General features: G+C 40.2%; 1 protein-coding gene and 1 long non-coding RNA gene across 14 annotated transcripts in view; one reads left to right on the top strand and one right to left on the bottom strand.

Moving 5' to 3' along the window:
• The first annotated feature begins 693 nt into the window (after positions 1-693).
• Positions 694-27478, top strand: LOC123377995. Its single transcript, XR_006582418.1, has 3 exons — positions 694-892; positions 22699-22787; positions 27415-27478. It is a non-coding gene; the product is annotated as an uncharacterized LOC123377995 (long non-coding RNA).
• The window catches only part of CADPS2 (calcium dependent secretion activator 2), a 548645-nt gene continuing 524213 nt past the window's right edge, over positions 3047-27478 (bottom strand). For 8 of the 13 annotated variants that reach the window (XM_045031306.1, XM_045031338.1, XM_045031314.1 and 5 more), the window contains 2 exons: positions 10133-10237; positions 3047-3994 (listed from right to left, as the gene is read on the bottom strand). In XM_045031306.1, the coding sequence (XP_044887241.1) occupies positions 3824-3994; positions 10133-10237 (276 nt within the window). In that variant the 3' untranslated portion in view covers positions 3047-3823. Of the gene's footprint in view, positions 3995-10132; positions 10238-26438; positions 26487-27478 lie in introns of all 13 variants that reach the window. The other 5 variants (XM_045031264.1, XM_045031271.1, XM_045031289.1 and 2 more) reach the window with 1 other exon arrangement.

The following is a 27478-nucleotide window of genomic DNA, read 5'->3' as shown; positions in this document are numbered from 1 at the left end:
TAAACCTCCCTGGTCGACTTGTTGCTACTCAAAATCACCCAGAACCGGTTCCTTGATGTCCCTATCTCCCGTATTTTCAGGTTTCCATCCCCTGCCATTCTCTTTCAGCTCTAAGCAGTCACAGGCTCTTTGCTTACCGGGCTGAATTTTTATTCTGTACCTCCGAGAAAACCCTGCACTTCTTTGGTAGCTGCAAAATGCAAGAACACTCTGACCAAATCCCCTCAGACCAAACCGAAGTTACTCAAAAGATAACTGGATCTCGAAGCCCACAACGTGTGGGATTGCAGTTTCCTTTCTTATGTACTAGAAATCTCTTGTTCAAACCGGAGAATGGGACTGGTCTGCCTATTGTGTATACAAAGTAGGGGACTGGATGGTTAGGTTTACACGGAAATTAGGCTCTCCTCAAACCACATGCATATTCTGGCTACGCTGCTTTGAGCGGCTCCCGCTGGAATAACCTTTCCTCTTTTGATTAGGGTTGAAGAGGGTTGCCCCTCTCTGTGTACTGTTCTGTTCAGTTTGGTGCGCGACAAAACAGCCCCACCGTTACAAAAAAATAAATCCACCGACCAACACTTGCCACTATGTCCTGCTCATTAACAGCAGCAACGCCACAATAGCCCACAAAACGCCGGGGGGTTCCTGACCTCTCCCGCTGCCCTCGCCTGGCAACTCGCCTCTTCCGGGCTGGAAGATGCGCCGCAGGCCAATCAAGAGACAAGAAGTTCGGCAAAGACCCAGGGCAGGTCTGGAGCGCTCCTCGCGAGCCAAGCAATTCACTAACGTGCAATTGTACTCGAGCCCGTGAAGGCAATTTGCAGAACATCAGAGAAAAACGCTCAGTCGCAGCTCCCGGGGAGTTTGGCCACAGAGCGTCCAAGGGCAGGTACAGCACTTGTGATTGTTTGTCCAAAGGATCCAAAAACACCTTATGGCGCTATAGATTTTCCCACAATAGTCTCTCCTCCTCCTCCACAGACGAGGGAGGCCAATTTACTCTGGTCTCTGACAGATTCAGCCGGTAGAGTTTGGATTTTGCCCGTTATTCCCGAGGGGGGGGGGGGAATGAATTTTGTGGTATCAAGCATTGCCAGGGCAGTTCCTTGGTCGTTTGAGAATGAGAATTGTCACAAATCTCTCCTGATACTTCAGAACAGCCCGTTTGGTGCCTCTGATCCCAGGGAACCTCTGGTTTGCCACGGGAACGTAGCCCGGCATTTGCTGTAAGATTTGTGTCGTTGTTCGTGGTTGCTGAGAAGCCAGGAGTTCTTAGGGGCCAGCGCCACAGCGCTCTCCGCGTTCACACATCTCTGCTAACAACAATGCAGCAAAGGAGGTTTTTCCAACGTGATTTTCCCAGGACATCCGAGCTTTTTGAGCCGGATCGTGAACAGGGGGGATGATATGGACGGATGATCTGGGCGATTATTATATTTGTAGAACTAGCCTAGTATAAAATATAACTTGACTTGTTGCTGCAAAAGGCACACGTGTAAAACGCCACCGATTTAGCGCTTCGGGGCAAAATAGCAAAGAGGACCCTGGATTAAAAAAATCCGCGCAGCTAGTGGTCTATTTGCTTGGCGGAAGCTTGCGCGCCTTGTGGAGCGAAGTATTCCCCAGGGATACTGCTGGGGGCCGCTCTGGTTAAGGCGTTGGTGCGGTGCACCCCAGGGGTTCCCCTGCTGCGCAGGGTTTGGCACGTCCCCCAGAGCGCCGTGGGACTGGGGTTAGGCACTGGCCTGGGTCGCCAATCCCACCCCCTCCCGCTCTTGAGCGGCTCCGAGCAGCCTGTGAGCCATGGACCAGCAGGGAAGAGCGAGCGTTCTCCAGCTGCCGTGTGGAAGCGGCTTCTCTCCAGACCTACGCACGTTATTCCGGAGCTGGAGTCTGCCTGTCCCGCTCCCTTCCCTCCCCTTCTCCAGGGCGCTGCTCCACTGGGCACAGAGTTTTAGAGCGGGGTGGCGGTGGGAAAGGAACGGGATGCAAACAGCAGCAGCTTCAGAGGAGAATTTGGAAACGTTCACCCTAACGCAAAGTGTGTGCGCGCAGCAGCGGCTCTCCCCAAATGCAGGGAGAGGGCTTTAATCTCTGAGGCGGGGGGAACCACTAGTGCACTAGTGCACTTCGCACGAGCTCTTACTTGCTACAGCAGCAAATGAAATCCCCTCTCCTGACGGGTCAGGGGTGAGGTAGGTAATGAGGGTAGGTCTAGATACCACAATTTAGTAGGTGTGACGGGTTCGGGGCAATGAAAATTAAAGGCGATTCAGCAGGGACAATCTGGGAAGGCAGAACAGGAGGCACAGGACCTGGAAAACTGTACCTCTCCTCGCCCCTGTGAAGAGGCAGGACATGGATGGTTTTCAACAGCAAATGATGTTTGATTTTCCCCTCTATTTCATTTAAACAAACTCCTTTTCGGTTTGGGTGCCAGGAGAGCAGCAGGGAGTAATTGTCATTTTCTTTTGTAAGTAGCTCAGCTCTGCAGAAGTGTAACCTGCCTGCCCTTGTTCTGCACAGTTTATATGCACACTTAAAAACCAACTCTGTTAATGGCTCAAAAACTTTTCAATTCATCAGGCCCTTTGCCCTTCCAGAACCCCTCTGAAGTTCCACAACTGTCACTGCAAGGAAACTTCATGTAAGCTGCACGAATTTTGAATTGTTCTATGTTTAAAACACATCACTCTGTTAAACTAAGCACAGACATTTAGTGTCAATGGGCACTTCACTAACTTCTTCCCACTCCTCCTTCTGATATTGCCCTTTCAGAATTCCTAGAGATCTCATCCATATGAAGATTCATACATGTTCTCTGAAAATAAACATGGTGGTATTTTTTATAGAAACAGCAAATTTTGAGAAAACCTTGTCTGATTCTGTTAAACTCTCACCAAAGGCATGAGAATATAGATGTTTGTTTATAGAACAGTGCCATGGGCTCATACAAAAGCAGGGTATCAAATACAAACATTCAGAAATGGCTTATTTGTTTTTACAAGAAAAAACTAGGTGACAGTTTGAATGATTTGAAATACTGAAAACATGGTTTAATTTTAGAATTCTATACAAACTTGGATAGATACAGACGCAGTCATGACAAAATGTGTTCTTATTGCCTGCAAAATTTCACATAGAAATAGAAACACTTATGGCAAGCTTACTGACATTCAGCATGATGAGATATCCTTAAACTTGCAAGATGAATGTAGGGAAACAAGACACAACACTCGTAAGTAGTCTATGTGCATTTTGTAGTCCCTCGAGTCTTCTTATTTATACACCAAACTGAAAGCACCGTGAACCAAGATTTAAGTTTTTAATGCACATCACACAATAATGAAAAATTAAGTACAAAACAAGAAAAAAATATGTAAAGTGTAATCCTGAAAACACACTGTTTTTTAACAAGGGCACTGAATTATTCCAAGAATGATTTCCTGTATAATTGTGTATTATGTGAGGCACACATCTTGTTTTCTGCACAGGACATCACTATTTGATGGAGGAGTTACAGGAACAAATGGTAACTCTAACAAAAGGTAAAGAAACATAATCACAAGTGGAACTCAAACTTCATGCCAACATTCTCACAGTTCTAAGCAAAGCTATACATTGAAATATGCTAAAATCATTGTCCTCAAAACATCCTTGGCACTTTTGCTTCCAATAATTCTGCTTTCAGATTTAAAAAAGTGGAATGAATTACATTTTTGGTACTCAAGTGTTGTAAAGCGAAACTATAAATGCAAATACAAGGACAAGTTACAAAACAAACACCTAGTGTTGACCTTCTAGATGAAATATCTCACTATCATCCTTCTTCTTCATCGCTGTCTTTCATGGTGATACCCTGAAGTCCTCCTCCATCAGTGACGGAGACTGTGGCCTCCTCTACTGTAAGACGGCTGTGAACAGTATCGTAGGTTTTACTGTTCAGTGTTCCTTCCAGCACACCCTGCAATCTGAAATCTCGATAGGTTTTCTGTAGCAAGAAGAGAGAACATTCAAAATGCACCAATGGATTTTCCCAAGAAGCCCACGCATAATCACTGCATAAAGTCTCCAATTATACCATTATTAAAATAGTTTCATTCCTTTTAAGAATAAAGGCCTATCATTTTAAGTGGTGCTGGTGCTTTCATTTTTGGGTCAGAGCTCAGCACTTTCTGAAAACTAGGTCCTTTTAAAACATATCAAGATGACCCCTCTAAAATACACCCAAAAGGCACCCAAAATCACTAATCACTTTTGAAAATTTGGGCCACAGAACACAACCACCACCAACCATGCTGTGTATCCATATAAGCAACTTATTGTCATAATCATCTGTCAACTTGTGCATATGACTCTGTTATACCTGTCAAGTCAGGAGAGATGTGAAGTGATGATAAGCCACCTTACTAGAAACATTATATAGTTCATGTTACCAAGATGTATTAGCAATTATTTCTTTAAGGTAGTTATCAACTTTTTCCTCTTGTGCATCATTTTGAAAGAAAGATCGCTTTTCATGGATCAGTTCCCTCCCAATACAATAATCCCCTAAATACTTAGTTCCCAAAGACCTTCTCTACACTTTGATCTCTTGCACTGATCCAGCTTTCATGACTGGTAGCAACCGCAGAAGTGGACAGAGGTGTTAACAGTCTGTTGTCTAACGTGGGGTAATTTTTGCAAAACTGTAGACAATGCTAAATTGTTTAATTCTATGAACACCAGAAAAGGTCCATTGTCCTCAAATTAAAAACCATTCCTTTAAGGTGGTATGTTTTGTGTTAAGCTTCCATACTTCACTCAGTGCACATTTTGCAGTAACTCTGTAGTTCCCTCATTCATTCAGAGGTAACCTGATAAAGAGCTTTGTGAATGTCTAAACAAATTGGCATCACTCTGTTAAATCAGTCTTAAAAGTACAGCATTTTGAAGCTGAGACATCTACAGTTGTATATTCAATTATGAATTTGGTTACAGCTACTGTTTACCATCCAGCAGAAAATCTCAATACCTGAACTCTTTCCTCATAATATAATTTCCTTTTCAGTTATCTCTGCATTATAAACCAGGTGTTTATGAAAATACATTTGAAAACAAGTTTTAAGATGTGTTCTGTATCCTGTGATGTAACAGTTTCTATGGTCACTGCTTAAAAAAAGAAAAAGCCAGAGTAAATGCTCACTTAAATTGCAAATCATCTACATATCCTTCCTTTTGTTCACGTCTCAAGGTTTTGTTTCCCTGATGCATAGATTTGACATGACACAGCAGAGGCTACTGTTTCATTTGACTTTCTGTGTTGGGCAAGAAGACGAAGGAGGAACCACATTATTCAGTGATGATGTCTAAAAGCAGGCAGGCAGCACTGCAGCAGTGAAAATCCAACACATACTCTGCCATTTTTTCTGGTAGCACTGGTCTGGGCTTACAATGTGCATGGAAAAGGCTATAAGAGAAGAGGACCAGGGAAGGTCTAAAGCCCCACAATTCCTTACTACTTTGTTTACTTTTACCACTGCCTGTTATCCTATATGGATCAATTTTGCTGACTTTTCCCTGTCCCATTGATTTTGCCCCCAGTCCATCCAAAACACAGCTATCAAGTTTTTCATTCTTCCAATGCTCTGACTAAATCACTCCTACTGATTCTCGATCCAGATTTAATTTTTTTGCATTCATATTATATGCCTATTGAATAATCTCCTGTAGATGCACTGACATTTCAGTGCAATAAAATCAACAATAAAGTAACTATAACTCAGGGTAACCCAACCAATCCCAATAAGGAGCCTATCTTTCCAGGGAACCCCTCCTTAATCAGCTCCCTTAGACTAATCCTGGGTTAACTGCTGAGGTCTGCAGCCTTCCATGAACATCACTGTTGTTTCTCTGTTGGATCAAAGAGGGAGTAAGTTCCAGAGCTGAAGACCTTCTACTGAGATGGCTCTGTTCTCAGCCCCAAAATGAACATATCAGTTTGACCATCTCAATTGATTTCAATTGCTGCTCTCTCTCTCTCTCTCTCTCTCTCTCTCACACACACACACACACAGTTTATATCAAAACCTTGAATTGCACTGAATAGGTAGCCACTGCACTCAACAGAACATAGGTATAGTGTGCTCCCCGAAGGAAATCCTTTAAGTCAGTGCCACTTTAAGCTGTGTTCTGAACCATACTGAGATCAAAGTTCTACTCATCACTTTCAAATCTCTCCAGAACTTCATCACTGCTCATATCTCTTTCATCTCTACTTATGACCCTTCCCACTTCATGCACTCTATGCTTCCTTTCCAATCACTTGATTTATGTCCACATCCACTATAGCCTTCTTTCATGACATCCTCCATACCTGATATTGCTTGTGCAAGTACAAGGCTCAGAAATATCCATTTTAATTCAAAACTTTAACCTATGCCCCAGTCCCCACATTTTAGAGTTTATGGGTTACCCTGTGGATTTTTATATTTTGGGTTTGAGCAAAGTGGGTGCACTTTTCCTTTAAACGGGGAAACAAGTATGGGACAACAAACAGAAAATGCTGTAGTCTCTGGATACAGTCACTCACTGTATTTCACTACTGTAAATACAGTAGGATTTTCACACTTTTTCAGAATTCTCCTTTTACATGACTTAAGGATTGACTTTGCAACCATTATCCAGACAAATCTCCCATTGATTTCAGAGGAACTTTTACCTCATTATAGACTTCAGCATCAGCCCCACTGATATATTCTCAATTCAATGTAGTGGCCTTTGGTGGTGCAACTACTGTTATTGTTAAAAGCAGTTGCACATCTAAAGCATCTCATAATAATTTGGCAGTTTTAATATTTTATTAGTATTTCTCCTAAGGTAGCCTCTGCTGGCCAGCTGGGGAAAGAATATTCCTTATCCTTCAGACTACATTTTTCCCTTCTGTGTGCATGTTCATGTGCTCTATTGTTCTTGCCATGAATTTAGCACACTGACGCAGAGATCTGGCATACCTCACTTAGTGTACAGCTCTGTGCAAACTGATGGTACTCTATAAATAATACAAATAATTATGTAATATGAAGTAATTGTCACTTAATCTCATTTATATCCTGAGGTATCTCTAGTGTCCAAGTAACAGCCTTTTTTCTTGAATTCCAAGCTTTGATTACCTTCCAAGAAAAAAGCCTTCTCATTTACTTAAATCCAGTTTCTTTCCTTTTAAATTTCCATGAGTGTCCCTGGGTTCTGTTGCTGTTTAGCTTAAACCCATCTTTTTAAAGACTTTGTGATCATTCTTTAGGTACTTATAAAATACAACAAGGTTTCCTCTTGGTATCTTTTCCAAAGTGTATAAGATTAAACTCTCATTCTTATGATGGTAGTTCAGAGCCTTTGAACAACTTATATAGCTCTTTCTGGACCTTCTCCAGAATCTGTATACACAGATGGATGTAAAGTGATGCAGATGAGATTTTAGGACCTTTTCTACACTAGAGACCATAGACATTTAAACCAACTTTGGAACCTTTTCTCACATGCCCATAACACTCTGCATGTCCAGCCACAAAGTTGCTACCAGTTTTGCACAGGTGTTCACTGCACTTCCTCTAAGCAAGGGTAACCACTATGTCACTCTGTAGTTTTAATGTAGACAACAGTACTGGCATAGTTAGTCCTGCCATCTACTGACTCACAGTGCACCAGTCACTCCTTAAGTGTCCGTTTAGGTAAATCTTTTGGACTCTATGGACTTGGGGTCCATTTTTCCAGAAGCTCCACACTTGTATAATTTTGCCTTTAGCTCTCACTGTGTGCACTTCTCGTACTCCATGAGCTCTTTAGCCCTGGAAAAGAGCACATGTTTCCACTCTAGTCCTTCCTTGAGAAAAACTTTGAATTCCACAAGGGGGCTCTCATTGGTGTCACCACTTACAGTGTGTCTTGATTATGCTGTTACCAGCCAGTGGCCTGAAAGGAAATTGGTTCAATTGAAACCAATGGTGCAGGACCTGGCTCTAAGATGGCAAAGCTAAACTTGGATGGCCTGTTGGGCTGATGCTGGTGTAAGCATGGCAACATCTGCCACATTAAATCATTTTTCCACTTTACAATGAAAATTCCAAATGTAACTCTGGTGTCCAAGAGATGAAATTCCCCTGATGTTACAGCCATGACTTTAACTGTACAACATGATAATTTGGGGAAAAGATTATCACTGAGACCAAGAACTTCTTATTGGACCTTTGTATGGATAACAAGAACATTAAGAACTACAATAGTAAGGATTAAAAAAGTTTGGAAAGAGACAAATTCTCTGACTCGAGGCAAAAGCCAGTTACTCTCTGATGGGGGGGTTAGAAAGAAACTTTCCAAGAGGTCAGGTTATCCAATAATTGTATAATGCAGGATATTTGCACTTTTCGCTGAAGCATTTGGCAGTAGCCAACATCAGTGATAGGACACTGGACTGAAGAGACCACTGATCTCATTCAATATGGCAATTCCTTTGTTCCTAATTCTACTGGTGCTCTATCTGGCCTAAGAAAAATTAGGAAATTCTACCCAATACTTGTACAGTGTTCTCCAGGCTGAACCTAATACATCACAATATAATGAAATAGAAAAATTAATTAAAAAAATAGTTACCATCCACTTTCTTGAGGGCAGGAGGGGTAAGTGTACTATTGTAATTGTCAAGGTAGAAATAGCAGCTTTCATTAATACAACCACTAATACCTTGTGTAAGGTGTATAGTATGAAGTCCCTATACAAATTGCTCCAGTCTGTTCCAGGCAAGGATTTGTAATTGAGATGGTGGACATAATGCAGTCAACATATTTGTTCACTGTAACTGATCATTTGATTCCTCTGTAGTGAAGTTACAATGGACAGTAACTACTCATTCAGGGAAAGGTGTTCACTGCAACTGAATGCAATAACTCTTTTTCTAGGCAGCAGGAAAAAGAGGACAGGGCTCTTTTAAGCATCTGTACTTCATCTGGGTTATGAGGGAGAGGAGGAGGAGGACAGACTCATCTGAGTGGAGCCAAGGGGGAAACAGGAAGAGGCTGGGCCAGGGAGAGTCATTGACTCACAATGTGCATCAGGGGAAGGGGAGGGTATTAATACCCCTCCTGCATTCCAGAAGGCTCTCTCTCAATCACCGATCAGTAGCATCTACCCTCCCACCCAGGGGATCAGAGTAGAACCAGATTTTATGATCTTCTGTGGGCTTGCCCTCATTGCCTTTTTTCATTTGGGGCTGGCAAGGAATTTTTCCCTCACTGTCAGATTGGCTGAAGGGAAGTGAGTTTTTTCCACCTTTCCCGTAGCAGCAGGTCAGGGGTGAGGTAGGTAATGAGGGTAGGTCTAGATATCACAATTTAGTAGGTGTGGCAGGTGTCCAGTGCAGGTACTTATTACAGAGGGGATATGGTTCCCTGATAGACAGGAGCTGGAAGTGGGTTTAGGGCAGTGGTGGGTAACCTGCAGCCCATCAGGGTAATCCGCTGGCGGGCAGCCAAACAGTTTGTTTACATTTGCACAGTCGCCCACAGCTCCCAGTGGCCATGGTTTGCCATTCCCGGCCAAAGGGAGCTGCGGGAAGCGGCGGCCAGCATGTCCCTGTGGGTTGCCCACCACTGGTTTAGGGGGAAGCATCCCCTAATGAAGTTGGTAAAAGTAGGATTGGAGCTCCTAATATCTGATTCAGCAGAGAGACAGCCCCATCTTTTTTCCAGCCCCGTTTGGGAAAACGGGCTAAGACCAGGTTCAGATGGGGGAGGCCTGAGGGCAGTGCTTCCAAATAGGTGGAATGGTTAAGGAATGAAAGATGACCTGCATTGTACCATCTATTCCCAGATAGTTAAGTGAATAAAGTGGCTTAATTAAATCACATTCATTGCCTCTTGTCTTTCTTCCCGCAAATCAAGATAAGCATTTTTAAACATACTTCCCCTCTCCCCACACACACAGGTAACCAAAGGGGGATGAAACCCTGATAAAAAGTAGCAACTTGCTTCACTATATATGTCTGGATTTGCACAGTGACCCATGTTTATCTATAGTAGTTTATTTTCTATTAACTATCCCTCACTTTTCTCTCTAATGCCATTTTGTAATCTAATTCAAATATATTTTTGTTTACCTTCACTATCTTGATGAGAGTCTTCAGCTGGTAGATGTGAAGCTGAAGGTCTAATCTATCAGCCAACCACATACATATGACTTTCATGGAGCTGCTGTACCATTGCTAGAAAGAAGGGTGAAAAAAAAACAAAACCAACAACAATTCTGAAGTATTCATTTAACATATTTAGTAATGAGAGGTAATGACCATAGACCAGCATTTGAAGTCCCCAGTGATATAATTTTCTGTTAAGAGAATTGTGTGTGTTGCTAGGAAATCAACTAACTTGACCTAGACTCATGGGCATAATTTAGGGATGAACAGGGTGGCGTTGCCCCCCCCCCCCCCAAACTACAAGTCTCGGGCAGGGGCTGAATTTGCCCTCCCAGGCACAGCCTTATTGATCTGACTGGAGCTGCCTCCCAACACCCTCCAAAAAAAAATATATAGAAGTCAAACTACACCTATTCCTGGACTGTTTTACATTAATTAGCACTCACTATGCTGTCTTTGAGTTTTAACAAATTAATGTGAAATAGTGTTTTGCACTTTGCTATCTGTCAGTAAGAATGGGTATTAAACACACATATGGAAGAACTGACTGCTGAAACAGTAGGGGAAAATGCAGTAAGATTAGCTTTAAAGAAAGATTTTGCTGTGTTTCAGGTTTTCCATACCAAACAAGAAAACAACATCTAATATAGAATAAGGGCATCTAACGATGAGCCAAAAATCCTGAAGTCCTTATTCTGTTTTTACTCACTCCTGACTTTGGGAAATCACCCCAAAGTCAATGGGAGTTTTACTTCAGTAAAACCAGAAACAGACAATAAAAAGCTTTTCAGGATTTTGCCTTCCATTTGTTACTAATTATATTACAAGATATCTCTTCTTCCTTTTGCATGCTAGGCATGTGTGTCAACATTTTCATTCAATGCTTTATGAATGGATATTGCAAAAATAATCTTACTGCAGTTGGTGCTCATTTTATCATAAAAATAATGTCCAGCTCAAATATACGAGTGGTCAAGAAGATACAGCACCAAGTTGCATTAAAATTAACTAAAGTTAACAGAGTTTTTACAAAATAATGTAGCAGTTTCTCTCTCTCTCTCTCTTTCTCATGTAAACTACTAACCAGATGTCATTCAGTCAAAGTATAAAAAAGGAAGGGTCTTGTTTCATTTTAGAAATAAGAAATTACACTTTGAGAGAGTTCATTTCTCATCCTTATTTATAGTCTCTCCCCCACAGGGAGGAGGCTTAAATCCTTTCCTGTTGTAATTTCCTGTCCCCTTACAACATACACAGATATGTAAAGAAGAGAAACATTGTGTGTTTATGTTTTAAAATGTAGCATATGATACAAGGTGCATATATTAACAAAGTTTGAAGGATGGCTACTGTATGTAGCTTTAGCACTCTCTGAATATTGTAAGCCCAATTAAAAATATTGAAAGATCTAACACAATGTGGTTTTTAGATTTCATCTAACTAATGATAAAAGTAGCACTCTTTATACCAAAAATGCCAGCCTGGTGGAACAAGCTTTTTATACATATATTGGATATATATTTAAATATTTTTTCTTTATAGTAAATAAAATAAATCTAGACTCAGAAGTGATTAGCAATCAGCTTTAAGAAATGTTTGTAATGATTAAAAGTAAGATTTTCATATAATATTGACTTGTATTTATTAAGGTTGCTTTAACAATTTTGTTTAATATGTATAAAAGGTATTTTAATTACATATCATAGGAAATAAATTAACTTTACTTTTTTTCAAATGTATTCCTATTAATTTATTATTATATTGAAAAGAACAAACACACTGAATAAAATGCATGTGGCTACACAAATCTCATAAAATGAAGTAACTTGATTTGTTCAATATTATGTAGGGTTGATTTGGTATCCATGGAACATTGCTTCGGATCACTGAAATAGAGTTAATAGAGTTTCTTTTCTTTTATTAGTCACACACTTATTTTAGGGTTTTCATTACAATTACTTCACATTTTTTTGAAATGATGGATAATGGGGTCTTATTCAAGTAAAGGCTGATACAGGATGATTGTCATGTACTATAACAAATAGCAAATATGTGAATTCACTTGCTGGACTCTACTGACATGATAAACTTGAAATGTCATATAGCCATGCATTCTCTCTGGTCCCTCTACTGTTCTTTGAAACAAGATGGACCTAATCTATCCTCTTGTTGCTTAGGTGCTACACATCTTAATCTTGCATAGGGGAGAAACACAGAACATGATTCTATCAATTAATTTTCAAGAAATGATTATTCCATGAGAAAAAAACCTGCATAACATGAGCTACAATTTACTTCTGCTAAGGGGGTTGTGTTGAAATAATTGGTAAGGAATGAATGAGCAAGCTGCAGACACTGTGATAAATTCTGTGATTGGTTATCCTTGTGTAACACTATTGAAATTAATGGTGTTGTAGAAGGAAAATTGAGAACAGAACCTGTCTCATTCTCTCAAAATGTGTGTATTTTCAAAAAATCCAGATATGTAAATGAAAACTGCCATAGAATGCAACTTTGTTACATCACCCCACTAAGACAGACAGATTGAAAACACAGCCAAGAAACTAAAATCACTGCTTCATATTAGTCCAGCTAAATTTGGAGACTAAAGAATAAATGCTGCTCAGGCAATATTTGAGAGGCAAATAAAAATTAACTTTATCCCGCCATTGTATAAATAGGATTATCAATACACCAGGGCAAAAAAGCATTTTTATAATTATTAACACAAAAATGGTAAAATGTTAAAATCAAAATCATTGAAAAATTCTTAGCCTAGTTTTAACAAGTTAACCATATACAGGAAAATCATACTGTGAAATTACCATTAAACAGAATTAACTGATATTATATATCAAAACACATTAAGAAAATATTTAAAAAGCATTATATGGAAAATGACATTCAAATTTTGAAGTCAGAATTGTCACAGAATTTTTACAAGAATCACAGCTAGTGTATTTTCAGGGTCTCTCCTCTCCCGCCCCACCAGTAGCATTGCTAGAAATAATACCTGTTACTTTCTGGCCTCTAATACACAGACTTTGGCCATTTAAGGAATTTCCTCTAGTCTATCTAAGATGAATGTTTCCCTATTTCTGTTTTTTAAAATGGTGTTAAAAAAAGGCACAGTGCTACAATCTCAGAGGGAGTTGGAAAGCAGGCCACGCATTTTGACCATCAGTATAGTTTACTGGCAGAGTATGCACCCAACGTGTCATTTGGAAGATCTGTTGCAAACTCGCTTGTAACCTTTAGCAGTCAGATAACGGCCTTTAGCTTTCAAAGTTTTTAAATAAAAACAGTTCCTTTTTAACTGGTAAAAATGCACTTTCCCCCTTCTAACAATGACACTGGAAGGGCAGTAAGACTCTTGTAGATGTCAAAGATACGGTATTAGTGGCTTATTCTTTGCTGTGGTCTATGCAGGCACAAAGCAGTAAGTGAATATTATATATTTTTTCACATCAGTGCATGACAGCAGCCAACCACTTTAAGAAAAAATATGTTAGTTTTTTCTTATTCATGGTTCATCCAGCTCCTGTAAGGGCATGCATTACTCACTTCAATTTTCCACAGATATCTCTTTTAAAGTAAAAATAAGAGAAAAGGAAAGGCTAGGGTTGACTCTGTGAGACCCCTGTATTTATTCACACTTATTGTGCATGACTGTAGACTGGTAAATCATATTAGCAGCCTGTCTCCCCATCAAGCTGCTACTTGCTTTCCAGCCCTGGGAAGGTTCAACAAATCAACAGGAGCACGGAAAACAGAACATCAGTCTAATCTAGTGTTTAAGGTGAAGTTTTCAAACCCAATCTAAGAAGATCTTTAGAGCAAGCAACAAGCTGAAGGGCTCAGAAGGTGGTATTGACAATGAAAGAGTGTTGAAATATTGAGAAGCGCAGCACTTGTGCATTTTTAATAACAAGAGGGTCAACAAGGACACAACTCCCTCAGTGCCAATAGTTGCCACTGACTATGGAAATTGCCACACCAGGGCTATAAACGCTCTCAGTTCATCAGCTTTCTTAAACACCCTAAACCCCCTCAGTGGACCTTTAGTCTTGAATTAACAAACCAAAGCAATGAAAGAGGGTGCAGCTTGAATGGCTGGCATTGATCCCCAACTGTGTTCAGCACTGCTACAGGCACTGAAAAACTCTCTCCATTGTCAATAGAAATTGACAAACCTCCTCTCCTAAATAGTACAGCTGAGCCAGGCTGGATCCATGCAGCTGTAAAGGGCTCCACTCTCAGGGCCCAGGAGCACTCACAATAGAACAAGCATGAGCTCTTTGTCAGCCCCAGACTCTGCAATTTTCTAACAAGGATTAAAGTTGTTTCTCGGCAGTGCTGGTGAAAAGAGATTTAGCAACATACCGTGCTTTCTTCATGCAAGTTAAAGAGAAGTAGTTAAGGAATTTCATTATTCTGTTGACTATTGGAAATACAAAACAAATATATTAAATATTCACAATCCTTTTTCTTGCCTAATCTATAATGTTTTGAGAATGATTCAATTAAATATAACACTTATCTCCTGAAAGCAAGCACTTCAGATTTAGTTTTGAAGTTTTATTAAAAGGTGCAGCTGTTTGCCACCTGGAATGAGGCCTCAATACATACTAATACACAATGCCTTAGACCTTCTAGGTCTGATATTCCTAAATCTGAATCACAAGACCCCATAGGGTTTCTATATCTTGGCTATTCCTGGCAAACGGGCACTGTCGGGAATGCTGCTTTTGATGAAGATGAGAGGGAAAAAAATGGTAACATTTTGTGGAAACAAAGCTGTAATATTTTTTCTACTGAAGTGTTTAGCTTCTTATTGATTAGGAATTGGTGCTGAACAAACAATGATAGGTTTTTACCTCCTCCAGCTATGCTTGTCTCAACAGGAACAATAGCAGAGATTATATTTTCCACTGGAAAGATTGTATGTCAAGACAGTGAAAGCTAAACTGTCAGTGTAAAATAGTTGAGTGTTTAGAATATTATACCACCTGTATCAAAATGTATTATTATTTAGATGCGTAGCACTAATGGTATGCTAGGTGCTTTAACACGTCAGGAAAAAAAAGTTAAATCATCAAAAGAATAATGAAGTTAGGTTTAAAAATGCAAATTATAAAAAAATAAAGAGAGACATTAAATAATACGGACATTTTCAATAGACAAAAAGATCTGTTTAGTTACCTAATGTTTCAACCACTCTATAACTCCCAACTATAAAATAGGGATAATGTTATTGACCTACTTTGTAGAGGGCTTTGAGATCTACTGATGAAACTGCTATACAAGACCTAAGTGTTATTACTATTATTGTATCTTTAACGACACTTTGAGGGCTTAGGAATTATGGCAAATGTTTTCTTATTTGGGTGCTGAAGTTAGACACCTAACTCCATATGCATATGTGTAAATAAGTGGCTGGATTTCCAGAGTTACTGAACACTCGACTCCCATTGTTTTCAATGAATGTTGTAGATGCTCAGCACTTCTGAAAAATCAGGCCAATTATCTTGGTGACTGCAAACAGATTGAGATGCCTAATTTTATGTATCAAGGTCTGAAAATTTCAGTCTGTTAATTTTTTCAAAATCTGACGTCACAAGTTCTGTTTGCCAAAAGGTGGGAATGGGTGACAAGGAACAGAACCCTTAAACAATGAAGTGGCCTATTAACTGGCAACAATCTGCTATTGTTTATGTTGCATTTTGAGTGTCAATAGCTTTCCTTAACTTGTAAAACTACATTATAACTACAGATAATTTAATTTATATTTCTAAGGTCTTCAGTCAGGGTGCCACAAAATCATTTCTATTAACTAAAACACATTTGCTCTAATTCACATCTATATGATACTCAGCTCCCCACTTCATTGCACAAATATTGAAGCAGGATAAATATGAAGTTATCCAAGTCTGGGCTTGATCCCACAGCCCTTCCTCAGACAAAACTATTGGCTTCAGTGAGAGTACTTCCTAAGGGAGGATTGCAGGTTTGTGTTTCAAGGGCCATGTCCCAACTTTATGTTGCAGCTGTATTGGATTATGAAGTTAAGCACTGGAACAGCTTACCTTCAGAGGCTGTGGAATCCTCACTACTGGAGGTTTCTAAGAACAGGTTAGACAAACACCTGTCAGGGATGGTCTAGGTATATTTGGTCCTGCATCAGACCAAGAGGATGGACTGGACAACCTCTTGAGAACCCTTCCAGCCCTATATTTCTATGATTCAATATATGGTCTCTCCTCAGCAGCCTAACTGATCTTGTATCAGAGGGGTAGCCATGTTAGTCTGGATCTGTAAAAGCAGCAAAGAGTCTTGTGGCACCTTATAGACTAACAGACGTTTTGGAGCATGAGCTTTCGTGGGTGAATATCCACTTCGTCGGATGCATGTAGTGGAAATCTCCAGGGGCAGGTATATATAAGCAAGCAAGAAGCAGGCTAGAGATAACGAGGTTAGTTCAATCAGGGAGGATGAGGCCCTCTTCTAGCAGCTGAGGTGTGAAAACCAAGGGAGGAGAAACTGGTTTTGTAGTTGGCAAGCCATTCACAGTCTTTGTTTAATCCTGAGTTGATGGTGTCAAATTTGCAGATGAACTGAAGCTCAGCAGTTTCTCATTGAAGTCTGGTCCTGAAGTTTCGCCTCCCTTGGTTTTCACACCTTAGCTGCTAGAAGAGGGCCTCATCCTCCCTGATTGAACTAACCTCGTTATCTCTAGCCTGCTTCTTGCTTGCTTATATATACCTGCCCCTGGAGATTTCCACTACATGCATCTGACGAAGTGGGTATTCACCCACGAAAGCTCATGCTCCAAAACGTCTGTTAGTCTATAAGGTGCCACAAGACTCTTTGCTGCTTTAACTGATCTTGGAGACAGGTGGACCTGGTGAAGAAGGGAGGTTAATTGTCTCCATGAGACCTTGGAACAGACTGCGAGAACTGGACAGTTCACGCATATGAGCTTCATCTTCTCTGAGCAGCTTCTGCAGATCCTGCCACTCTCACCTTCCTGATTACTGCAACAGTAACCCAATGGAACTGGCTTGGGGAAGAGGGACTAGGCCCAGATCTCCAACCTTGCTGGCCCAAGGGAGAGAGGAGCTGATGGGGAGGGAATAAGAACAAAAAAATGGCCACACTGGATCAGACCAAAGTCCATCTAGCCCCGTGTCCTGTCTTCCAACAGTGGCAAATGCCAGGTGCTTCAGAGGGAGTGAACAGAACAGATAATCATCAAGTGCTCCATCCTCCATTGCCCATTCCAAGCTTCTGGCAAACAGAGGTTAGGGACACCATCCCAGCTCTTCTTGGCTAATAGCCATTGATGGATCTATCCTCCATGAACTCATTTAGCTCTCTTTTGAACCCTGTTACAGTCTTGGCCTTCACAACATCCTCTGGCAAACAATTCCACAGGTTGACTGTGCATTGTGTGAAGAATCTGTTCCCTCCAACAGTAGTTGGTGCGTGTGGCTGAGGGGGCTTTGTCCACTTTCATCCTAGGGTGGCAGCTCTTTTTCAGAGATATCATCCTGAAGATTCCCATCTCGGACTGCAAGGCCCAGTCACTCTTCTTGGTTACTACTTGACAGCTAGGAGGGGTGGGGGATTCCACTAACTAACTCTTATGGAATTAGGGAGATACTATATATGTTGAGTGCCTCCCTGAGGTGATCCCTTAGCCTCTAAGTGGGGCAGAGAGCATGGGGGACAGACAACAACAGATCCTTCTGTAGAACTGTTCTTGAGGGTGTGTGTGTGGGGGGAGGGGGGGATAGTAGGCATTTGATTAGGCCTCTGCTGCTGTGGAACAAAGCCAAGCCCTGAAGTTCTGGACTCCATGCTATGGATGCAGGTGGGATCAGCATTTGGTTCTAAGGGTGCAATCTGGTAAATCCTTTCTCCTAGGCAAAGGGCTTAGTAACATGAGTATTGGTACTCTTCATGGTATTAAGTAACTGCAGGAACAGGCTTTAAATATGCAACTTTTAATTTTATTTTGCTCTAAAAAACCTGTCTGTTCTTTATTAGAGGAGAAACTAGAATATTTTTATAGCTGCTCCTGAAACTTTATTTTTATCTTGGTAAATCAATAATTATTCTACACAGAATTCTTTAAAAAGTAATTGCTTCAGGTAAACAGTGTATGGAGCCTCACCTTTTAGTTTGAGACATTTTTAGAATCAGGTGGCATTTTTATGCTGCACACATTTTATAGAACACCGAGTGTACAGAGAGAACTGATATTTGCAAATATGAATTTGCAGATAGTACTGGAATTAGGTTGCCAGAATTAAGTGGCCTCCATATTTATGGTCATTGCACAGTAAAACATATAGCAAGCATCTGTACTGGAGTAGCTGCTTCTTGGCCTAGATATGCACTTAATATATATTTGCTAAGCCTGACTATATTATTCTATTATGATACACACACAAAAACAATAAAAATGTTACATTTGAAAGTACATTTTAATTGATTCTTTTAAAAAATTCAATATGTTTAAAAAACAAATATTAATAACTGTATGGAAATGATCAGTTAAGGAATAGCCAATAATTGTCTGCCATACAATCCTTCATCACTCACTATAAGCCTCCCTGTTTTACACACCCAATCTTAGTTTGGCTAACTCGATTTGTTGTATAATGGAAATATGCTGCTGGATGTTTACTGTTGATTTTGTATGTTATTTTCATTGTGAAGTAAAGATTCAAAAAATAATATAGTTCAAAAGGTATATTAAAATATGTCATCAGATATTTCATAGTGTGATATGATGAAGGGGTAAAATAATATTTTAATGAATGACTGGTGTAATTTGGCGATATAATGTCCATTGATTGCATGGTGCTTTAGGTTTATGTGATTGTAGATAGGCCTGGTAAGTTATATTTTATAACTACATTAACTATATTGTGTATCCGATAACAAGAAGTTTTTTGTAGTGAGTAATGTAGTAATATGCTGGAAATGGGTCCCTTCAATAAATAAAATAAAAAAGATTTTCTGATCTCCAGTCATTTGTTATTTTAACATTTGCATACATATCGGACACTTTTGGGGAAGGCAAAATTAATGTCAGGCGGTGGTGTAAATCTGATGGAATGATAATGGTGAAGGATTATATGAGAATAAAGAAACTGGGTGAATCCTGTAACTGTTCATTTGTAGATGTGTGTGTGTGTGTGTGTGCGTGTTTAAGGTTCACAATTTTGTGAAGAGATGACTAATCTTGGTTTTGTGTGCCAACTAGACTCCACTGAAACACACTTTCAACTTTAAAACCTTCTTGTAATGAATTTTTTTGGGGGGAATTTCCTTAATTTGTTTTTTTATAAATTTTATCTGGGATATAAGGTCCACAGGAGGGGACCTTTACTGTGACATTTTATGAGGCTCTGTGCATGTGGAGTTGTGTGTGTCTAGAGTTGTATTTGTGTGGATTATGGGGTTAGAGGACAGTGGAAGGGAATGGAGCTTTTTATCTACACTGTAAACCAGGGATCGGCAACCTTTGGCACGCGGCTCGCCAGGGTAAACACCCTGGTGGGTTGGGCCTGTTTGTTTACCTGCCGCGTCCGCAGGTTCAGCCAATCGCGGCTCCCACTGGCCGCGGTTCGGTGTCCCTGGCCAATGGGGGCTGTGGAAAGCGGCGCGGGCCAAGGGATGTGCTGGCCGCCACCCCCATTGGCCTGGAACGGCGATACGCGGCCAGTGGGAGCCATGATCGGCCAAACCTGTGGACGCGGCAGGTAAACAAACCGGCCTGGCCCACCAGGGGACTTGCCCTGGCGGGGCGTGTGCCAAAGGTTGCCGATCCCTGCTGTAAACTAAGTGCTTAAAGTTGTCTATCTAGAAAATTTTAAATATTTAAAATTTATCATGCATAAACTCTCCATTTCCCCATCCCAATTCCTGTATATCTTCCTACTCAAGTATCTTGCATCCATCTTCTATGTCTCCCCCAATCCCCTGCACCCTTTTCTATACCCCTGGCTCCCTGCACTCCCCCCTCTTTCCCCACTGCATGCTCTGCCAGTCTCCTGTCCTCTCATATTCTTCTTCCTCCCACAGATGCCCCAATCCAACATATAGTAGGCCACAGTTCTAAGTCACCCAGTCTATTCCCCTTGAAACTCACGTCCCCACTTCTACAGGCCTCCTCCTGGACTCCTGCTCATCCACAGATCCTCCACCTCAAATCTCTCCCTCTAATATCTGAAAAAAATGTAGAGCAGTGCAGTGTGTGTATCTGTGTGTGTGTAAATCATTGCTCTGTACAGCCCAAACTGTATCCACAGGTAACAGGAAGGGAGGAGTGAGGAAGAACTATACTGCAGCCGGCAACTTTAAAACACTGATAACTGTGCAGATCTATTCTCTGTCCAATCCCATTGAAAAGGGAATCAGGACTGGGACTTTTTTTTCAGCCTGGTAAAGTGACAAACAGACCTTCACAAAGTCTCTTCTCTCCTTACAGCAAGGTGATCAGCTTTCTTCTTGTATCTTGGCCTGTACTTAGAAGGAAGAACACTTCCTTTTCCCCTCAGGTCCCCTCCTCCGGCCTTCCTGTGCCTTTATTTATATCCCTACTCGAATGATCCCCTAATTAGTCTCTTCCCTGCCTACTTTAGTGAGGGGTTCGTATTATCCACTTTTGTAATTGACTCACTAACACCTCCCTTGCAAAAAAGGAAACCCAACAAAAACACTCACCCAAGCCACAGAATCCACGTGGCCAACGATACCAGACAAATTTGGAGTTTGTTGGCTGAGCCATTTTGGAGATAGGAAGAGCCAAAAACTGTTAGGATCATTTAAAAAAAATATGTCACTGGGGGGAATTTGTAAATCCCACAGCTTTAAAATTCTTTCTGATTTTTTCCAAACATCCTAGAAAAACTCTGCCATGGAATGAGATATGGCATGTTGCATTTCAAGGGGATTGTTTTTCTGAAGAAAAGTAAAGTTTTTTTGTTTTAAACTGAGCTCTGAATTGGAGGCTACATGATTGTGGAAGTACTGTCATCCATAACAAATGTAATGTTCAATACATGACATACAGTAACCATCCATCCACATACTGTATTCTACATTGCTATCTCAGAGACAGAATATAAAATTTCAAATAATTTGTTTGCAACATTTTGGTAATTTTGTAATTGGAACCCATATCATCTGCATCTCCCTTCCTCACATACGATAGATGCAGAATGAAGTGGGGTTTTGAAAAATTATCTGTACACAAAGCTGCCATGCAGACCTGGACATCGGTTATATTATCTTTATTTTAAATATTGTGTGCTAATGTAGGGCTTATTAAAGTGAGAGACTAATGGCATTGGAACATATAGATTCCCTCCTTGCCCCCATGCTCTTCATTCCTGAACTGCACTGCTTTATGCTATTACAGTACTAGGGCTTCCTTGAGCACCTACTACCAGTCATGCCACATTTGTGTGCTCTGCCGTATGTTGTGGTTCTATGATATAGACCAATGTCCACCAAGGAACAGAATGAGACCAGCCAGTGAATGTTTCTTAAGCTTAAGCCAACACGAATCCCCAAAATAAATAAATAAAAGGTGAAAGGCCACTGTTTTAAATTACTTAATACTACCCCCATCACTAATGTCCTAGTCCTACAAACACTTATGCAGCAGCTTAACTTTATCTTTGTGAGTCATCCATCAAAGCCAATGGAACGGCTAATGTGTAAAGTTAAGGACATGAATAAGTGGTTTTTTTCAGGATCAGATCCTAAAATGGCTTATTTTCAGGCCTGGTGGTGTTGCCCCTTATAAAGGTAACTCTCAGCTTACATCTGAAGTTTGGCAAATATGTTTTAAATTAGAGCATTTAAAAAATGCTTGTCTCTCTAATCTAGATGTTGTTTCTATGACATAACTCCTGGTTTAGTTCTTTTCAACTCTGATGCGCACATCTTTTCTATTTCACACACCTGCATTCTTTGACTTACACATTTTTTTCAACCCAGCTTGAACTTCTGCATGTGCCATTCACTTCTGTGTTTTTACAATTTGGTTTGCACATTTTTACATATGTACAGTACAGCGCACAGTGAAAAGTGAAGGACAGGTGTTAAACCTGAGTCCTATGAAAAGGTACATAGATATAAGAGGGAACACTAAAAACGAGGCCCCTCTCTTGGTTGAAAGACATCCTACATTTATACATGTGACCCCTATGCTCACGGAAATCAGTGGCAAAGCTTTCACTGATTTCAACACTGCAGGATCAGACAAGCAGCACTTACTACTACATGTTTACTAACTTCGCAAATTGTTTCAGATAGCTTGCAGCTTCTTCTCCTTAGACTATTCTGATTTACAAAGGAACACCCTATTTCTGCTGCTGCGTACCAATTCTCATAAAACTAGAGCACTCTCACTGGGTGACCCTGGCAGCTTCCTTACATGGTGAATAATACAGTTATGTTTCTGTTTGTGAATATTTACACATAAGGTTGTTGTTGTTGTTGTTTTGCAGTGAGCTTGACCCAGATGAAACACAAGTAAAACCCACCAAACCTGCATGGTATGGTTCCAGAAGCTGCGAGTTTCACCTGCTGACTATGTGTGAGTGGATTACACTACATCACAAAATCAATATGCTCTAGGTGGTGCTTGTGCCTGGCACTTCATGGTGAACAAATATTAGATAAGACAATACAAATGGTACAATCCCTATTGATTTTCCTTGACAGCACAGAATGTGACAGCTGTAGGCACAGTTAACACTTACCAACAGCCTCATCTAACATTTCAGTGCTGGTTTATATGTGTAAACTTGTAAGTGTCCCATAAATTTCATTAAGGTACCAGACACTTTTCAAGCCATCTAGATAAAAGATAAAATACTTGTAATGAGCTGCTTATTTGCACATAGCCCTAGCGGGACAAAGGGGTTAACAGATTTAATCTTGATGAGGTGTTGGGAAGAGTTCACTGTTTGCTAAAATTGGTTATTTTTCTTGATGCACAGGAATGGATGGATAGGTGCATTTAAAAGAAGTTTAAATAAACGGTGGCCAACATAAATATTTTTAGTAGAAGACTGTATTGACAACTGCAGGCATTTACAAATCATGAGTCAGACCCCCAGATATCATGAGGTTGTCTTACAAATAATGAGATTTAACAAAATAATCCGGGTTGGGATTTTTAAAAATTTGCCTTCTGTTTTTTGAATCTTTAGGATTCATGTTTTCAAGGCTTTCTTCACAACCATAAGGCTTAGAAATGTACTTTTTCTTTTTTTAAGTCAAAGCTGAGATTCTCAAGTAATCAGATGAAACCAGGAGCTAGAGATACTCTAAATAATATGAAACTCACGATAAAAGCACAAGAGTTGGCAATGTTGAGAAAATGACTTCATTTCCCTGTTTCTTGTTTATTCAGATAATGTACAGTTCTCAATTCTTTTCTAGCATCTAGCTCAGAGACTCTTACTCCCCAAACTGCGGCAGTTTAGAGGAGTCATGCAAATGACACAATTAAGATTGAGGGGAATAAGCGGCACACAACAACTCCATGGCTACATCTACCCTACAAGCAAGGGCTGTGATTCCCAGCTTGTCTACACATAGTCGCGCTAGCTCATTGAGAGCTAGTGTGAGTAAAAAGAGCAGCGTAGCCGCAGTTACTCGAGCAGCGGCAGCAGCAGCATGGCTCAGCCATGCTGAGTACATACCCAGAGGATTCAGGTGGGTTGGTGCTTGGCATGGCTAACCTGTGCTGATGCTGTCCAGGCTACTGCAACTACACTGCTATTTATACTTGCTCTAGCTCCCACTGAGCTAGCGTGAGTATGCGTACATGGCCTGGGAATCACACCCTTCATTTGTAGTGTAGACCTAGCCCATGAGCGCAACATGCTGACAATTATGACACACACACACAACCTCTGAGATGAAATCATTCCCATGGCTTCTCATGCTAGTAAAGGAGGGTGACAATAATAAGATGCAAGATGGAAGTTCCAAGCACTTAAGGAAAAACATCATCAAAATGAAGAGGTGGGGAAAATTTGGAGCAATCGATCCAGCGGGGGTCAACCGCTAAGCGCTCTCCTGTCGACTCCGGTACTCCACCGGAGTGAGAAGCGTAGGCGGAGTTGAAGGAGGAGCGTCAGCAGTCAACCTACCGCAGTGAAGACACCACGGTAAGTAGCTCTAAGTACGTCGACTTCAGCTATGCTATTTTCTTAGCTGAGGTTGCATAACTTAGACCGACTTAGTTCAACACCCCCTTCCCCACCCCAGTGTAGACCAGACCTTTAGGACCACATCTGGACCAATCACCATGCTTAGGCCCAGGTCATAATAGTCAGGAAGAGCCAAAGGAATTACTTGCAAGCATTCTTCTACAGAAAACACACACCATTAAACTCTTAAAGATGCTCACAGTGGATTCCACCTGCAAGGTACTGTGCACACTAGTCCTGATCTTGCTAAGCACATGCTTAACTTTAGGCATGTGAGGAGTTCCATTGATTTCAATAGTACTGAGCTTTGTTGGATCAGTGCTAGACTGAGCTCTCTGCTTCTCAATAATATTTGGAAAAAATGTTCCTCTATTCTTTATAAAATCATACTGGACTATCTTTACCAGATTTTAAATGGTCTATTTCTTTTCTATATTGCTTCTCATTTAAAAAAAAGAGTGGGAAAATTATTTAGGAAAAATAGTAACACTGCAGTGAACTTTAAATAACATATTTGCAAGATACTGATGGCTTCTTGCTCTGTGTGTATGTATACATGTGTGTGAGCACAAAACATCTTCATTCATACTCAGCGTTTGGTAAAAGTGCCTGAAAAATAAAAAGATTTGTTCTTTTTTTCACTGGAAGGAAAAGTGATACTACAAACTGTTCTAAGGAGACAAACATTCTTCCAGTTCAAGAGAAAAACTGAGATCAATTCACATATAGAGGGCTGCTTTTTTTTTTTTTTTTTTTTTAAATATTAGGCACAATTAAAGGTGAGTTAAGGCTTTGGTGGAAATCTAAAGAGCATCGGCAAATCTGAGCACTGCTCAGCTTTTGAATTGCTTTTCTACTTCTCAGTTCTTTTAAATGGTTTTCTATGGCAGGAACATTTTTCTTAATTAGTCACAGCTAATTAGTGTTCTGGCATAGACAAGTAATCAGAAATGTCAGAGCTGCAAGGCTACATCTCCCTAATCCTTTGATAGTAATTCAGCCTCCTGGGAGGGCCTCAAGCTGCGGTAAGTAGTGGCTGACAATAAGGCAAAATTAGGTGGGCAGCAGACCATTAGGATAGAAAAATAAAAAGCACTACCAAATCCTGCTGAGCACCATCAGGCAACTAACTACACTGCCAGATGAGGTGCCTGTTTAAGCCTGTGTTGTTAATTAGCTGATTCTACCAGACCTGCCACATATGTCCAGGTGCATCATGCAAAGATGTGTAATTCTGGGTTTGTGCCAAATGACAATTGTGTTCTTCTGCGATCACATTTCAAGAATCTGAGCAAGAAGTCTACATATTTCTTGAAGATTATTCTGAATTATCAAAGAAATAAGAAGATCAACAAGCTACAATACATTTGCTTGTTGAGTTTCTTTTAGGTAATTAGGTACGCTCCTCTCAAGTTTCGCAGATTTTAATTCACATACAGCTTCAGAGTCAAGTCAAGGCCTTTAACCAGTCCCCACCTAGTTTCAACTTGTCAGAGTCATCTTGGCAGATAACCTAGATCAAAAGTAAAATCTTACACTTGCAAATCATTACTTAACATTGACAATGACAATTATTAATAAAACTAACTTGACAGGTAGTCATTTGAGAATGAGCAATTTTTTCAAATCAAGACATTAAATTTTGCTAGAAAAACACTGCTAAATACTAAATACTACATTAATGTTGCTTACTGAGACAGACATGGACAGCACAGAGAACAAACCAGTACAACAGAAAACTCAAAACTCACATCTGAAACACATTCTTACTCTAGCAAATGTCACCAGGAAAATAAATGACTTTTTATTTACTAAGGAGAAACACAAGTTTTTAACTAGAGATCATTTTTGCAAATTATTATAAATGCTATATAAAAACATGCAGCTGAATTGGCCAATAAATTGTTTGCTTCTAGATACTAGCAGAAATCATAAACACACATGAATTAAACAAGCACTTCATTTCCACCCTTCAGCACATAATGAGGTACATGACATAACAATCTTTAGAAATAAACTATTACCTCAAACAGCCTCAAGTACATCAATGAACTTATATCATCCATCCCTTTCTACTAATGGAAAAGGAAAATAATGGTTATGACATGGAAACATGATTAGTATTCAATTCAGAGTGTTGACATTATAACCAAAATAATGTGATCAATCAGTTTCTTTTGACAGAAAAAATTAAAAATAAATAGAATGACTGGTTATGACAGGTCAACAAAGTTAATGGCTTATATTTGAACATCTCAAATACAAAAACCACAACAAAATACAAATAATAAAGTCTATGGAAAGCTGGGATGCTGAATCATTGTATGTTATATGTAATAAATCCCAGTCTTTCTAAATTTCAAAGAATACTCTATGAGTGCTTTATCCTTCATTTCTATTCCTCCAATCATTGTAAGTGTTCATGCATGCATACACAGTGACCACCATAATAGGCCATGATCTTGCAAACACTTAGGAATGTGCTCACCTATAGACGCATGAGCAGTCCCACTCAATTCAATGGGACTGTAGGCCATATAGAAGCCTTTGGATGGGGCGACTCTATCCTGGGAAGCAGTGACTTTGAAAAAACATTTGGGGATTGTGGTGGATAATCAGCTGATCATGGGCTCCCAAGTGCAACTCTGTGGCCAATGGCAAAAAGAGTTCATGCAATCCTAGGATGCATAGACAGGGGAATCTCGAGAAGGAGTAGAGAGGTTATTTTACCTCTGTATTTGGCACTGATGCAACCATTGCTGGAATACTGTGTCCTGTTCTGGTGTCCACAATTCAAGAAGGATATTGAGAAATTGGAGAGGGTTCAGAGAGGGGCCAGGAAAGCGATTAAAAAATTAGAAAGCACGCCTTATAGTGATAGATTCAAGGAGCTCAATCTATTCAGCTTAACAAAGAGAAGGTTAAGGGGTGACTTGATTACAGTCTATAAGTACCTACATGGGAAACAAATATTTGATAATGGGCTATTCAATCCAACAGAGAAAAGTATGACCCGATCCAGTGGATGGAATCTGAAGCTAGAGAAACTGAGACTGGAAATAAG

Source organism: Mauremys mutica, chromosome 1, assembly GCF_020497125.1.
Source record: "Mauremys mutica isolate MM-2020 ecotype Southern chromosome 1, ASM2049712v1, whole genome shotgun sequence".
Classification (NCBI taxonomy): domain Eukaryota; kingdom Metazoa; phylum Chordata; order Testudines; family Geoemydidae; genus Mauremys; species Mauremys mutica.
This window is presented reverse-complemented; position numbering and strand designations above follow the sequence as displayed.